This window comes from Mobula hypostoma, chromosome 16 (genome assembly GCF_963921235.1).
Source record: "Mobula hypostoma chromosome 16, sMobHyp1.1, whole genome shotgun sequence".
NCBI lineage: Eukaryota > Metazoa > Chordata > Chondrichthyes > Myliobatiformes > Myliobatidae > Mobula > Mobula hypostoma.
The window spans coordinates 38,593,430-38,610,392 of NC_086112.1; the positions used below are offsets into that span (position 1 = coordinate 38,593,430).

Consider the following 16,963-nt stretch of genomic DNA (forward strand, 5'->3'; position numbering starts at 1 on the left):
AATGTCCTAGAATGACCAAGTCAGAGTCCAGACCTCAATCCAATTGAGAATTTGTGGCTGGACTTGAAAAGGACCGTTCACTCATGATCCCCATGCAATCTGACAGAGTTTAAGCAGTTTTGTAAAGAAGAATGAGGAAAAATTGCCACGTCTAAATGAGCAAAGCTGACACAGACCTATCCACACAGAGTCAAGGCTGTAATTCTGCCAAAGGTGCATCCACTAAATACAGACATGCATTTTATATTTGTAATTAACTTAGATCACTTTGTAGAGATCTGTTTTCACTTTGACACAAAAGAGTCTGTTGATCGGTGTCAAAAAAAAAAGCCGAATTAAATCCATTTTGATTCAAAGTTGTAAAGCAATAAAACATGAAAACTTTGAAGGGGAGTGAATACAGTACAGTGCCTGCAACTCCTACCTGCAAGTAAGGGAGCAGGTACGTGAGAACACTTTCTGAAAATACCCCTTAATGGTTGACAGAAAAGAACGCTTTTGAATTTAAGCAGTAAATGCCAAATAAAAGTTAATCCAGTGAAGTGAGAGACAATGTGGTCAGGATTCTACAAGGTAAAAGAATATATAAAAATAGTGGGAAAGTTATTGGAAGGTATTCTAAGGGACCAGATATATGAGTATTTATATAGACATGGACTAATTAAGGATAGTTAGCATGGCTTTGTGCATGGTAGATCATCTCTAACCAATCTTAGAGTTTTTCAAAGAAGTTACCAGGAAAGTTGATGAAGGCAAGGCAGTGGATGTTGTCTACATGGATTTTAGTAAGGCATTTGTCAAGGCCCTGCATGGGAGGTTGGTCAAGAAGGTTCAGTCACTTGGCATTTAAGATGAGGCAGTAAATTGGATCAGAGATTGGCTTTGTGGGAGAAGCCAGAGAATGATAGTAGATGGTTGCCTCTCAGACTAGAGGCCTGTGACAAGTGGAGTGCCACAGGGATTGGTGCTGAATCCGTTGTTGTTTGTCATCTATATCAACGATCTGGATGATAATGGGGTTAACTGCATCAGCAAGTTTACGGATGACACAAATATTGGAAGTGTAGTAGAGAGCGAGGAAGACTGTCATGGCTTGCAGCAGTATCTGGACCAGCTGGAAAAATGGGCTGAATCGTGGCAGAGAGAATTTAATGCAGACAAGTGTGAGGTGTTACATTTGGTATGACTAACAAGGGTAGGTCTTACACAGTGAATGGTAGGGCACTGAGGAGTGCAGTAGAACAAAGGGATACAGGTCCATAATTCATTAAAAGTGGTGAAACAGGTTGATGGGGTCATAAAGAAAGCTTTTAGCACACTGGTCTTCATAAATGAAAGTATTGAGTACAGGAGCTGGGATGTTATACTGAGTTGTATAAGACATTGGTGAGGCCTAATTTTGAGTATTGTGTGTAGTTTTGGTCACCTACCTACAGGAAAGATGTAAATAAGGTTGAAAGAGCATAGAGGAAATTTACAAGGATGTTGCCAGGTCTGAAGGACTCGAATTATGTGGAAAGATTGAATAGGTTAGGACTTTTATTCCTTGGATAGAGGGGAACAGGTGGATGTCGTATACTTGGATTTCCAGAAGGCGTTCGATAAGGTACCATACAAGAAACTTATAAATAAGATATGGATGCATGGCGTCGGAGAAAGTATATTGGCATGGATAGTGGATTGGTTAAACAATAGAAGGCAAAGAGTTGGTATAAAAGGGCGCTTCTGTGGTTGGGGCAGTCAGTGGTCAGTGGGGTGCCATAGGGGTCGGTGCTGGGCCAGCACCTGTTTACCATTTACATTGATGATTTGGAAGAGGTGACTGAGTGTACTGTAACAAAATTTGCTGATGACACTAAACTGAGTGGAAAAGCAAATTGTATAGAGGATATGGAGAGTCTGCGGAGGGATATAGATAGGTTAAGTGAGTGGGCCAAGGTCTGGCAGATGGAATACAATGTTGGTAAATGCGAGATCATTCACTTTGGAAGGAATAATAGAAGAGCAGATTATTATTTAAATAGTGAAAGATTGCAGCATGCTGTTGTGCAGAGGGATTTGGGAGTGCTTGTGCATGAATCGCAAAAAATTGGCTTGCAGGTACAACAGGTTATTAAGAAGGCAAAGGGAATGTCAGCCTTCATTGCTAGAAGGATTGAATTCAAGAGCAGGGAGGTCATGCTGCAACTATACAGGGTACTGGTGAGGCCACATCTGGAGTACTCTGTGCAGCTCTGGTCTCCATACTTGAGGAAGGATATACTGGCTTTGGAGGCAGTGCAGAGGAGGTTCACCAGCTTGATTCCAGGGATGAAGGGGTTAACCTATGAGGAGAGATTGAGTCACCTGGGACTATACTCTCTGGAATTCAGAAGAATGAGAGGGGATTTTATAGAAACATACAAAATTTTGAAAGGGATAGAGAAGATAGAAGTAGGAAAGTTGTTTCCATTGGTAGGTGAGACTAGAACTAGGGGACATTGCCTCAAGATTCAGGGGAGAAAATTTAGGATGGAGATGAGGAGAAACTGTTTTTTCCCAGAGAGTGGTGAATCTGTGGAATTCTCTGTCCAGGGAAGCAGTTAGGCTTCTTCACTAAATATATTTGAGATACAGTTAGATAGACTTTTACATAGGGGAATTAAGGGTTATGGGGAAAAGGCAGGTAGATGGAGCTGAGTTTACGGACAGATCAGCCATGATCTTATTGAATGGCGGGGCAGGCTCAATGGGACAGATGGCCTACTCCTGCTCCTATTTCTTGTGTTCTTGTGGAACGTAGAAGATTGAGGGGAGTTTTCTTAGAGGTTTCCAAAATTATGACGGGTATAAATAGGGTAATTGCCAGCAGGCTTTTTCCACTGAGGTTAGGTAGGACTTCACTAGAGGTCATGGGTGAAGACAATAAAGCATAGGAGCAAAATTAGCTCATTTGGCCGATCGAGTCTGCTCTGCCGGTGAAAGGTGAAAAGTTTAAGGGGAAAGTGAGAGGAAACTTCTTCACTCAGAGGGTCGTGAGAGTGTGGAACAAGCTGCCAGCACACTTGGTGCATGCAAGTTCGAGTGCAATGTTTAAGAGAAGTTTGGATAGCTACATGGAGGGGAAGGGTATGGACGGCTATGGTCCTGGTGCAGGTTGATAGGAGTAGGCTGTTTAAATGGTTCGGCACCTGTTTCTATGCTATACATTTTTATGACTCGTGGAATAATGATAATCGTCAAAGAACATGGAGCTTAATTCAGGTGAAGTAGGGATTTATAAAATTGGAAGGAACCAGTTCCCTCAGCGAAGTGACTTAAAACAAAGGTACCTCACTGTTACGAAAGACCTACATTAGTAACCTGTTTTCGCTTTCGGAAGGTGTTTTCGCTGTTACGAAAAAAAGCAGTGCACGTCCCGAGCAGCCGCTCTCCCCTGGATTCGGAACGGCATTGCTTAAACATGTGCCTGTGAGCAGCTGTTTGCAAGATGAGTTCTAAGGTATCGGAAAAGCCTAAAAGAGCTCGTAAGGGTGTTACACTTAGCGTAAAACTAGACATAATTAAGCATTTCGATCGTGGTGAACGAGGTAAGGACTAAGTGAGTTTGGCTTGTGGAAGCTGACGATGATGATGTTGAAGAGGTTTTGGCATCCCATGACCAAGAACTGACAGATGAAGAGCTGATGCAATTGGAAGAGGAAAGGATAACAATTGAAACTGAATGCAGTTGCGAACGGACCAAAAGTGAAGTCGTCCAGGAACTGAACGTGAGGCAACTGCATGAGATTTTCACTGCAATGATAAAGTACGACTTTAATTTTGAAAGGGTACTTAGGTTTAGGGGATATTTGCAGGATGGTTTGAGTCCTTACAAAGAACTGTATGATAGAAAAATGCGCGAGGCTCAGCAGTCAAGCAAGCCTTCCGCATCAGCCACAGCAGACAACGAGCCTTGACCTTCGACATCGAGGCAGGCAGTCATAGGAGAAGATGAGCTACCTGCTCTAATGGAAACAGACACGAGGAGAGGGCACCCCAGTGTCCCACCACCCCACGATTCGCGGAGAATACAGCGCTAGCTGGGAGGCACACAGCACATCTTTAAGAAAAAAGCCGAAATAAACAAGCTAATTAATTAGGTGCCGCCGGACATGTAATTCTCGGCCCAGATCCGAGACAACGCAATCGGAAATCGGCACTGATCTGGGCCAACAATTACGTGCCGGGTGGCACCTAATTAATTAGCATGTTTATTTCGGCTTTTTTCTTAAAGATGTGCTGTGTGCCTCCTGGCTACCGCTGGACCCCTGCATGCTTCGCGGGTCGGTATCGGTCAGCGGCCTGGAGGGTGGAAGCCACTGCACCACCCAACCTGCAACAACTCAGTCCAGCACACCATCGTCAGTGTGCTCGGCACTGAACCAATTCTGGTAAGTGATACTACACTGTACATACATTATTTCTACTTTATATAGGCTGTGTATTTTTACGTGTTATTCGGTATGATTTGGCAGCTTCATAGCTTAAAGGTTACTGGAGAGCGCTTGCGCCGTGTTTTTGCCAACAGCGCTTGCGTGAGATTTTCTGCCGACAGTGCTAGCGCGAGATTTTCGCTACTGAGAACAATTCAGTAATGATCGTGGACAAGTATTTCTACTTTACATAGGCTGTGTATTTATCGTATCATTCCTGCTCTTACTGTATGTTATTGTTATTTTAGGTTTTATGTGTTATTTGGCATGATTTGATAGGTTATTTTTGGGTCGGCGAATGCTCACAAATTTTTCCCATATAAATAAATGGTAATTGCTTCTTCGCTTTACGACATTTTGGCTTACGAACCGTTTCATAGGAACGCTCTACCTTCGGATGGCGGGGGAAACCTGTATTTCACTTTAAAGTAGTATAAGATGGAGCAAATATACATTAAAACTTTGACAGTGATAGAGGACTGGAAGTTGTGGACTGGAATAGAGGCAAAGACAGTAAATCTCAGTGGTTTAAAAAGTGTCTGGAGGTTTATTTGAATTACCACAATCAAACAAGCCGTGGTTCAGGTGCTGAACGATGTGATTAACTTGGATAGCACCTTTTGACCATCTTGTCAGTTAAATCTCAGGTGATTCTATTACATCACCTTGGTTTGAAAAATTAACACTGTTCTTGGTGAGGGGTTTTGCTGTACCACTGGGCTTTCAAAGTTCAAAATAAATTTATTATCAAAGTACCATATACAACCCTGAGATTCGTTTTCTGAGGGCATACTCAATAAATCTATAGAATAATAGCCATAACAAATTAAGAAAAGACCATAGAGTCCAAAAGATAACAAACCGTGCAAATACAGAAAGAAGAAATAATAATAAATAAATCAGCAATAAATATTGACAACTTGAGATGAAGAGTACTTGAAGGTGAGTCCATTGGTTGTGGGAACATTTCACTGATGGTGCAATTGAAGTTGAGTGAAGTTATCCCCTTTGGGTCAAGACCCAGATGGTTAATAGGTAGTAACTATTCCTGAACCTGGTGGTGTGAGTCCTGAGGCTCTTGAACCTTCTGCCTGATGGCAGCAGCGAAAAGAGAGAATGACCTGGTGGTGGGGGGTGGTGGTGTTGTCATCAGCAAACTTGAATATGGAATTGGAGCTGTGCTTAACCACACAGTCATAAGTGCAAATCGAGTAGAGCAGGATACTAGGCACACTGCCTTGTGGTGCACCTGTGCTAATGGAGATTGTGGAGGAGATGTTGCTGCCAATCTGATCTGACTGGGGTCTACAACTGAGGAAATACAGGATCTAATTGCAGAAGGAGGTATTGAGTACACGGTCTTAGAACTTGTCAATGAGATAGTTATTTACTAGTAACCTCTCACTGGACGTGGATATTTTTAAACCACAAGTGATCCCTCCAGGAAGTTGTTCAAAATTTAATGAAGGATTGCAAGGATTGTCAACCAAGGCTTGTGTCTCTTCTGGTTATTTGTGCAATGATCATTAATGCTGGCAGCAGTTGTAAGGATTATATAAATCTTTTCTTGTGGTACCAACTAATTGCTAACTCTTGTATTAACGAGTTTATTCAGTTATTATTTCATTCATATCTCCATTATTTTATAATGCATCCAAAGTGAAAAGATTATTGTTTATTTTATCACATTTCTTTTTCCTAGAAAATTGAAAATGGAAGATTTGCCAAATTCAAGTACTTTTTCCACAAAAAGATAAATGACTCAGACTTGTTTATGATCACAAAAAGGTAAGATATTAAGTCATTAGATAAGTTTAGAAAATCTGCTTGGAAAACTGGTATGTTTTCAATCCCCATTTAGCACTTTAACTTCAAAACCAATAGTAATCATTCAAATGGCTGAAAACAAGAAAATATACAATTTTCCCACGTCAACCATTGTTTTGCATTATTTTCAGCATTTCACCATCTTAACCTTTGAATGGAACTTAATTTGAACTGAATTACTCTTAACTTGTTAGATGAGAATGCTATCAAAATTAAATGATCTGTCCCATAAATGGGCTTCTCTCTCATCCAAAACAAAGATTGGCTTTTATCTGTCCAAATTTATGTAAACATTGTAAGATGCAGGAATGGAATAGAAATCCCTTGCTATTGCATTCCACTTTATTGTAATCAATTATCTGCACCATACTGATGAAGATTTCATTCATCACTTGCCTAATGATGACCATAAGTCAGTGACGCAAATGTATTTAATATTTCTCAAACAAATAACTCCTATTTGGTACAAATCGGATAGTTATAAACTTTGCCATAATACTGGCATTATTAAAATAAGTATTTCTACTGCACTAACCCAACATAAAAATTAATTTTGAAGCACAATAGCTCAGTTCCTGGCCCATTTGTGGGAACAAGTCATTCTCAATCCCAGTGGTCTGCCCAAGATTATCTTATAAAGCAAAATTTGTATCATTGAGCTTGCTGTGCAATCAATAAAATCATGGCTGATATGACCTATCTTGCTTGATCCCTACAAGTCTTGTATCCCATTGATCAATGACTGAAACACAGTCAAGATTTCACAGTCCTTTGAGAGCTAATCTACAAAACATTATTCCTTATGTCAAATCAAAGGGAAAAAAAATTAAAACCTGTCAACAATTAACTAAAATTTAAAAACTAAATTGTGAGGCTGAAAAAGGATTCATCTCCTTTGTAATTACTATGCTAACTTTCCTCAGGTGCAATATACTGTTACCTTACCAACTCATCCAATTGGCTGTTGTAGAAATTGGAGGATCAGCTGTTTTCAGTGAATTCATAAGAATAAATACCCCCTCTGTCTGTAAGGTCCAACAATATAGTAGATTTTCAACAGAACAAACCAAAATGAAGACAAAATGCCTTCAAAGCAAATCAGGGAAATGATAATAGAAAAGCACAAATCTGGGGAAGGGTACAAGACCATCTCAAAGGCATACCATAGAGTTCAGTGCAGTCTATTGTGAAAATGTGGGAAAAAATATGAAGCCGAAGCCACAGCCACACTGCATAGATCGCCCACCCTTCTAAATCTAGTCACCAATGGCACTTGTAAGAGAGACTACTGTGATGCCAGTAGTCACTGAGTGAGCTGCAGAAGTCAGTGACTGCAGCTGGAGATGAAGTTCGTGACTCCACAATTACAAAAAAGCTAATGGGGAAGAGAGGCAAGGAAGAAGCCCTTGCATTATTTTTTTTTTAAAAAGCATATCTTTGCCTGTAAAGATTTTGCAGAGTGTCACTTAGAAGATGCTGTAAAGATGTGGAAGGTCTTGTGGTTGGAGGAGACAAAAGTGGAATTTTTTGGCCTCAACACTAAGTGGTATGTGTGGCATAAATCTAATACTGCACATCAGCAAGCTAACAGCATCCCTACTGTAAAGTATGGTGGAGGTAGCCTCATGCTATGGGGATGCTTCTTAGCAGCAGGTACTGGAAATCTAGTCAGAATTGATGGGAAGAGGAATCCTGCTAAATACAGAGATGCTGATTGAAAAGGCTTAAACTGGGAGGAAGTTCATCTTTCAGCAGGGCAATGACCAAAAGTACATTGTCACAGCAACCATGGAGTGGCTTCAAATGGAGAAAATGAATGTCCTTGAGTGGCCTAGTCTTGAGCTAAAGGCCTGATCCCTAACTAACCTAGCACACCATGAGCAATTTTGCAAGGAGGAATGGGCAAATCTTGCTCCATCACATTGTACAAAGCTAATAGAGACTCATCCAAAAAGACTACATGCTGTAATAAAGGAGAGAAAATATGTAGATGCTGAAAATCCAAGCAACACACAAAAAATGCCGGAGGAACTCAGACTAGGCAGCATCTATGGAAAAATGTACAGTCGACGTTTTCCAAAACTCCGACTGTATTCTCTTCCATAGATGCTGCCTGACCTGCTGTATTAGCTCTTTCAACTAAGTAGTGGCAAAGGGAGGTGAACATTTTTGAACTGCTGGCACTTCAGGTTTTGAATTTGTATCTTTTCATGCTTTACCATTTTCCCTGGTTTTGGGGCACTACTCTGAGGAAAGAAAATAGCATGTGATTCACAAATAAAATTTCACAGTTAAATTGAACAAAATCCCTGATTGTAATACTCATTTATGTGAATAATTTTACAAGACACTGTATAGTGGAAAGCTAAAGCATAAGCCAGCCTGGATATTCATTAATATATTTCCTCATTAAGTTCAATTCACTCGTTAGAAATTGTATGCTATCAATTCAAGTTTACAGAATGATATGCTAAATGCTATTAACCATTAATGTCTATGTGTGTCTTTTGTTAATCTGTTTCATCAAAATTTATTTTTTCCAGTGGTGTCTTTTTTGTAACACAAGGAACATTTGGTCAGATGACCTGTGAATGGCAGTACAATTTTGAAGAATTCACTAAGGAGCCCTTCATTGTTGATGGGAGGAGGTTGCGTATTGAAGCCAAAGTAAGAAAATAATGCTTGATGTTACTTGGAGGATTATGAAACAATATGTTTTATCATGTTGTTTGCATTTACATAGTTGTCATCAGGAAATTCCAACAATTCATTCAAACCTATCTTTGTCTCCCTCTTATAGGAGCCTTATTCTGTTTACTTTAGATATTTTATACAATTGTAGATCATAGCTCTGAGTATGTTTTAACTCAAAACTAATGATAATGCATTTGAAAAGTGTATTCATTTAATCTAATCATTAAGTATTCAAATATCATTCCTATTACAGCTTGCAAAATTCCTCTTCAAGTGACTTACAGCTTCATATTTACGAGGAGTGATTGATAAGTTTGTGGCCTAAGGTAGAAGGAGTCAATTTTAGAAAACCTAGCACATTTATTTTTCAACATAGTCCCCTCCTACATGTACACATTTAGTCCAGCGGTCATGGAGCATACGGATCCCTTCTTTGTAGAAGTGGTCCGCAGCGGGGGTGATTGACAAGTTCGTGGCGTAGGGTAAAAAGAGATGAGTTATTAACTTCAAACTTTCTGCATTATCACTCAAAGAGTTGAACTGCACGTGCATGTAACGAGAGTATCTTGGACCTCCAGGAGGTCCACAGCAGGGGTGATTGATAAGTTTGTAGCCTAAGGTAGAAGGAGATGAGCTATACAGCTCTCGTTACATGCACATGCAGTTCAACTCTTTGAGTTAAAATGCAGGAAGTTTGAACTTAATAACTCATCTTTTTCTACCTTAGGCCACGAACTTATCAAATACCCCTGCTGTGGACTACTTCTGGAGCTCCAAGACGCCAACTTCTACAAAGAAGAGATCCGTATGCTCCACGACCGCTGGACTAGGTGTGTAAATGTAGGAAAAATAAATGTGCTGGGTTTTCTAAAATTGACTCCTATTTTAGGCCACGAACTTATCAATCACCCCTCATATTATGGCTATATCAAATGTTAATACACCGCCAACTGCTTTGTCACCAAGTTTGCAGCCTTGGAACTGTTTCACTTTTCTTCAAATTCACTGTGATTGAATCCTTACTTTCAAACATTTTGTCCCCATCACCCTCTAATGTATTCTCTTTATTGCCAATATTCTTCTTTAACTGCAAACTCTCCCCTCCATAATCCTTCAACTTATCAACTCTCAAATCTGTGCTGCTCTTTCTCAGTTTGCATCATTACCAATAGGTTATTACTCCTGCTGTACTACTGAAATGACCCTAATGCTGTAGTTATTATATTGTGATGTATTATATTTTTCTCTTGCCACAGCTTGAAAGTAACTAGTGTACCATCTTATTGCAAAGCCTCTCCTTCCTAGACTAGTACATAAATTTTATTTTACTCTTACCTATTTAACTATAACCAAATGCCTGCAATGGCTTCTCCTCCTGCTGCCATGTATTTTAAACCAAGTAATGAATCTATGGCCTTCTCAAACTTCTAACCTATATATGGTTGTGTCTTATTTACAATAATTTTGCTTCCAGACTTTTCCAATACTTTGCTGGTCTTGCATCTTTTTTTAAATTTATACTCATCTAAAACTCTGTGACTTTTGGCCTGTGTGTTCATTAACTGGTAGTACAGCAGTTTTAGATCTCCAGCCTTCCATGGCCTCTTCCCTTCCTACCTATATAATCCCCTGTAGTTCAAAAAATTCTGCAAGTTGTATTGGCTTCAAATTCTGGAATTAACTTCCTGTATCTTTTAAAATGCTGCTCCCTCTTTCACTAAACTGATAACAGCTATTGGTTCTTCCTTTGGTGATATTTTGTGATGTTTTAATACATTAAAGAAGATGTATAAAGGAAGAGTTTTTAAATTATGCTTGTCATATTTTACAGGCAACTGAAGAACACATTGCTTTGTATGGGTTGTTTATTTTAGTTTTAACATCTACCCTATTTTATTAAAGGAACGGGTCAAGTCTGTTTTCCATGCAAAAGAATATGGAAAAATTGTTAATTTCCGATCTGAAAATGATGCAAAGGTATTGTTTCTTTTTTAAATTGTACATTGTTTATAGCAAGACCCACTGAAATTTCCAACAGTGAACTGATTTTTAAGTTTAATACCTTCATGACCCCCATACCTTTTCCAGGTGACTTCCCTTCCTTTCTTTGTAATATGTTTGATTTTGATTCTGAGATCCCATTGCTGTCAAAGTTTCAGTGTTGAGATTGAAGATAGGGAGAGTGTAAGTGTGTGTCTTTGTTGAATGAGTTATGTGAACAAGTGCAACCTCAGACCAGAGGACAGGATTGCAAGTAATGGTCCTAACCAAGACAGCATGAATTAACTTTTTTTTTTAAAAAATCACAATATGGTTAACTACCAAGTCCCCAGGGAGCATGGGAAGGAACAGAACCAAGTAAGTTTCAGAGGAGTATGGTCAACCAGAGGCGAGTTCAAAAGGAGTGTGAAAAGTGAAGCCCCACTGAGAGGAAAGTGTATGAGAATAAGGGTGCAGAGCAAACATCTGGTGAATGGTCAGATTTATTTACTCTTTAAATAACTACTTTTAAATGGGCCACAGTTGCCATAAGTAAAACAAGAAATTAGGGATGTTCAGCTGACAAATCAGAGGGAATTAAAGGTAATGAAAAATAACCTTTCTCATGGTGAGAATTCCTGCATTTACTCCATTTCCTTCTGTGCTGTCCCTCTCTAAATTTCTCAAACATGGTGATTGTATTTGACTCCACCACCTCTTCTAATAGATGTATGGTATATTAAATAAATACTCGTTTGAAATTCCTTCATCTCACCTTAAATCTATACTGTTTTGATTTTCATACTTCTACCATGCAGAAAGAATGCTATCTATTCTATCTAAGTATACCTCTTAAAATATAATATTCCTAAAAGGTCACCCCTCAGCTCCAGGGTAAACAAGCCCAGTCTGTATCTCTCCATAAATCATGTCCTCCAACCCAAGCAATCTCTTTCATAAATCTCATCTTTTTGCAGTGCAAATATACAGTATCATTTCTATAATGTAATGACTGGAACTATTCACAATACTCAAAGTGTGAAGTCACAATGTATCATCCCAACTTTTATAATCTAAGCACTAACCTATGCTGCCATCACCATTCTATCTACTTGTGTTGCCACTTTCAGGGAACTAGAACTTGATCTCCAAGATTCTCTGTTCACCAACATTCTTTAGCACCCACCAGTTACCAAATATATATTGTTATCTGACTTTCCAAAATATATCAATTAAAAATGATGGGATCAAATTCTATCTGCTCACACTCCACCCAAGGTAGAGCAGAGGACAGGGGTGGAATTGGGAAACTGGCGGGTAAGTGATGCAGGCGGAGGGAATAAAAGGAAGCAGATGGAGACAGATGGTGGACAGTAATAGGCAAGAACACAGACTCATAGTTTTGGAATCCACCTTTACCTCTCCTCGGAGCGTTACTCCCCCTCTTCTCCTTATATCCCATCTCTGTCCTGAAGCTTGATTTCAGCCTGAGACATCAACAATTCCTCCTTCCCTAAGTGCCAACGAGGGTCCCAGCACTGATCTATGCAGAAAACTACTGGTCACTGACTTCCAATAAGTATCCTTCTACCTTTTTGACTATTCTAATGCCAACTGTTACTCTTTAACATAATTAAAACTACCATCTCATATTAATTGAAATAAATTTTACTATTAAATCAAAAATCTTAATGTTCTTTCTTTCTTCCTCGCCTCCAGTGGATTCTGGAAAAATTGCAAGAAGTGAGAGAAAGTGGTACACATGATCAACATCCAAGACGTGAATGAGTGTTGCAAATTTCATAACAATTAAATGTATTAAGTAGAATTTAATTTACTAAATGAATTGTATCTAATTGAACAGAAACTTGTACCTATCTAGTGGAGTAAACAGCAATATGAGATAACGTAATCCATTTTAATTTATAATTTTGATTTGTATGTTTTAGTTCCTCTGTTCAGAAATAGTAATTAGAATTTAAAACTCTCAACTGTACGATAACTATTATTGTAATTTTGTTTTATTGAATGATTAAGATTAATCAGGTCTGGATTCTTAAGCATGGAATTATTCTGGATTCCTCAGAATAGAATTGAACCATTTTCTAATAAGTGTGCCAACGTTTTCTTCATAGTTGGGCTACTGAGCTCTATTCAGTGACTCAATGTCATGTTACTAAGTAACATAAATAACTAGAGGAATAAAGATATTTGACCCCTACTACAAAAATTCATAGAATGAACTGAACTTGCTTTTAAGGAAAATATGCATTACATATTTAAAAATAGTAAATAAATTAAGATTTTTCTTGCAGAACTGGGAAGAATTGGTAAAACAACTCAGTTAATCATTTATTGATCAAATACCCAATGCCCTTTTTCATTACTTCTATTACCTTTCAATAGATCTATATACAAAATTATGTATCACAAATTGATATGCGATTACCTGATGTATTCTTGTAAATACTTAATTATGCTATTTATACACAAAGCTCTTAAAAGTTGTATTGCAGTTGCAGTGATGTTATAACGGCCATCAAAATCAACTTGACAGCAGAAATAACAACTGATCTAGACATTTTCTTTCTATGTTTAATCTGCGAAGTATAATAGAATCCCTAATTAATTTAAAAAATTCATAACTTTTAAAGATTTTGTCAACTGATGTTTTCAAGAATTTTTTTAGTATTGCAGAATGCTCTGCATGTTCCAATTTGTCTATTTCAGTGTTTTCAATGTAAGTGTTAAATACATCTGGGAGTGTATATATGAAAATAGCATCTTTATTTGAATTTGATCATAGATACCTTTGAAAATCAGATTTATTAATTTCAATTAAGTTTCATTTTATATGGATCATAATCATGCTTAACTTGTTTTAAATTGTCTTAAATAATATTATATGCAATTTTCTACAATTTCCATTATGTAGCTGCACTTTGGGAAAAATGTGAATATAAGAATTTTGTGCTTTTTAATTAATATAAATTGGTAGTTAAATCTGATGCAGCAAGTGTTATGCTAATTACTTTCAGAAGCATCATCTACTAGGAAAATAGTATAATTTAATTTGGAGGGAGGGACTGGCTACATTTTTGCAAACTTGCATTAAGATAGTATTTTGTTCTCCATGTGTATGCTAAGCTATGTTGACTTGTCTCAAGAGGAAATGAAAACATGGTGTAGGTTGGACAGCAAGAGCAGAGAACCCCACAGGTTTCAGACCAAAGGCTTTTTCTGAAAATGTTCCATAAAATAAATCCTACATAGCTCATACTAGATACAGATGAATGGGATCAGTACAATTTCTAATTGCACAAATGTACCCTTCCAACAATTTTTCACACATTTTTTCAAGAATTCTTGACTTTCATTGTGCTTGAAATCACGATTAAATGTTGCATATTGTCATGTTATGGCTCCCCCTAAGTTAAGAACACCTGAATAGAAATATGGTACTGGTGTTATCATGTGTCCTTTTAATATTGACAACATGTACAGTTAAATGGTTATTTTGATAATTCGTATTATCAAAGCTTATATTTTAATTCCTAGCATTGTTCAGTTTGCTAAGTTTGGGGGGGGGGGGTGTCATGCTATACAGTGGTGTGATCTTATTATCATAATCTTGAGTTCAAATTCCAACATAACTAGTAGGGAATATACATTTATTTAGTTAAATATGGAAGGGAAGCTATCATCACATTGTTCATGAAACCTACTTGTTTTAAAACCACATCCACTTTCTCAGGGGCTTTTGCGCTGGGGTGGTAAGAAATGTGTTGTTCTTATATAATTTGTCCTAAATATGACGTCACAGTCACACCTATTTGGTCAACTTAACTGAATTTTAAAGGCAATTGGGGATGGGTAATAAATGGCTGGCCTTTTCGGGACAGTCTGATCACCACTTTAAAGGTATACAGCCATTCATGCATATAGCTGAAAGCAATCTACCCAAGGTTTTGAATAGATCACAGATGAAAAGTGGCTGTTCGTACATTTGGAGGAATGGAGAATGTTACTGCACTGACAGCAGACCTGGGGGTGGGGGGGGGGTGGAGGGAGGAGGAGACGAGATCTGCTTATCGTTCTTTCCAATAAATCATGAGTATGGCATCAGGGAAGAGCGAAAATTTATTCTGTTCAACATCTATGCACCTACAAGTACAAAATCATGCAATAAGGCCCTAGAGCCTAAGAGTAGTTTATAAATGTTCCTTCCTAATCATAATGTAAAATCTGCTCTCCGAGCTTGCAGGTTAGTTCGTGAAAATGTTTGTATCAAGTAGCAAAGTCTTCCTTTCCAAATTCTGTAACTAGGAAAAGGACCAGTTGATATTTTCTTTGTGCTATGCAATCTACTGCAGAATAAATGTCAAATTCCTCAAATTCACTCTTCCATTAAAAATGCATTAAAATTAATTCAGGTGTAGAAATTAATGTAAATCATTTGCATTATGATAGCTTGGTTAATGGAAATATGACATGAACTGTTGTTTACAGATGTATCCTTTCAACAACTCTTTTTATCTATTAAACAATAACGAAGTTAAACAATTAAGTCATGATTTATTATTTGAGCTGCCTCTTGATTTTTAAACTTTATACTGCACCATGGGTGCCTTTGAACAACAGTAAATTTTGTGAAATTTCATGTACATTGCAAGTGTACTGCAATGTAGTCTGCATTATTCATAGTGTATTTCTCGCTAATAACACAAAGCTACATGAATATCTGACAAAGCAAGAATGTTGTAGACATTAAATTATTACAAGCGTAACTTTAAGGGACTGTTTCCCCTCAGGAGAATTACAAGCTGCACTGCATCCAAATAACTTGAGCATGTAATGCCCAGGAATAGAAATGTAAATATTTTCACATGATCTTTCCTGGTTATCTTTGGTTCGTGCAATGAATGAATTAAAGAACGTAGGCTAAAATTCAACCTACTACTTTCTTTAGAAATGCTTTTCTTTGTAGACTAAATATTACCTTGAGTAATTCAAATAAAAAGTCCTTGAACACTCCAAACAAGTGTGTGGTGTATTACCAGAGCAGTTTTGTGTATGTGTCTTAATGTTTTTCATTTGGTTGTACTTTTTACCAGACTGTTCTAAATGTGCAGAGCACAGTGGCGAGTAGGAAAGCAACTCAAATTATAAATCCATGTCAAGGATTTTGTCATGCTGTGCTCGAGTTTAGGAGAAAATTTAAATTCTGCAAATTAAAAGCAAAGATTGAACATTGTTGAAATGACATTAAAACAAATCTTGGAAATATACATTTGAGGCAGGATCTTTGGAGAAAACTTGAAATGGTAATCGTTTTAGATGTTGGCGGACCTGCTCAGTTCCTGTTTGTATATTCTGTGAAATCATAAATCACATTTCCCAACAGAAGTAAAACTTGATTCATTAGTGTTTTGTACAGTTGAAGTCAGAAGTTTACATACATTTTAGCCAAATACATTTAAACTCAGTTTTTCACAATTCCTGACATTTAATCCTAGAAAACATTCCCTGCCTTAGATCAGTTAGGATCACTACTTTATTATAAGACTGTGAAATGTCAGAATAATAGTAGAGAGAATGATTTATTTCAGCTTTTATTTCTTTCATCACATTCCCAGTGGGTTAGAAGTTTACATACAATTTGTTAGTATTTGGTAGCATTGCCTTTAAATTGTTTAACTTGGGTCAAATGTTTTGGGTAGCATTCCACAAACTTCTCACAGTAAGTTGCTGGAATTTTGTTCCATTCCTCCAGACAGAACTGGTGTAACTGCGTCAGGTTTGTAGGCCTTCTTGGTCACACGTGCTTTTTCAGTTCTGCCCACAAATTTTTGGCCACTCCAAAAGCTTAACTTTGTTGTCCTTAAGTAATTTTGCCTCAACTTTGGAGGTATGCTTGGGGTCATTGTCCATTTGGAAGACCCAATTTGTGACTGAGCTTTAACTTCCTGCCTTGAGATGTTGCTTCAATATATCCACATAATTTTCCT

At 37.8% G+C, this 16,963-nt stretch overlaps 1 protein-coding gene across 2 annotated transcripts in view; it reads left to right on the top strand.

Moving 5' to 3' along the window:
• The window catches only part of vps13a (vacuolar protein sorting 13 homolog A), a 307,850-nt gene extending 291,871 nt beyond the window's left edge, over positions 1-15,979 (top strand). For both annotated transcript variants that reach the window (XM_063068778.1, XM_063068779.1), the window contains exons 69-72: positions 6,157-6,242; positions 8,825-8,948; positions 10,878-10,952; positions 12,675-15,979. In XM_063068778.1, the coding sequence (XP_062924848.1) occupies positions 6,157-6,242; positions 8,825-8,948; positions 10,878-10,952; positions 12,675-12,743 (354 nt within the window). In that variant the 3' untranslated portion in view covers positions 12,744-15,979. The remainder of the gene's footprint in view (positions 1-6,156; positions 6,243-8,824; positions 8,949-10,877; positions 10,953-12,674) is intronic.
• Positions 15,980-16,963: the final 984 nt, after the last annotated feature.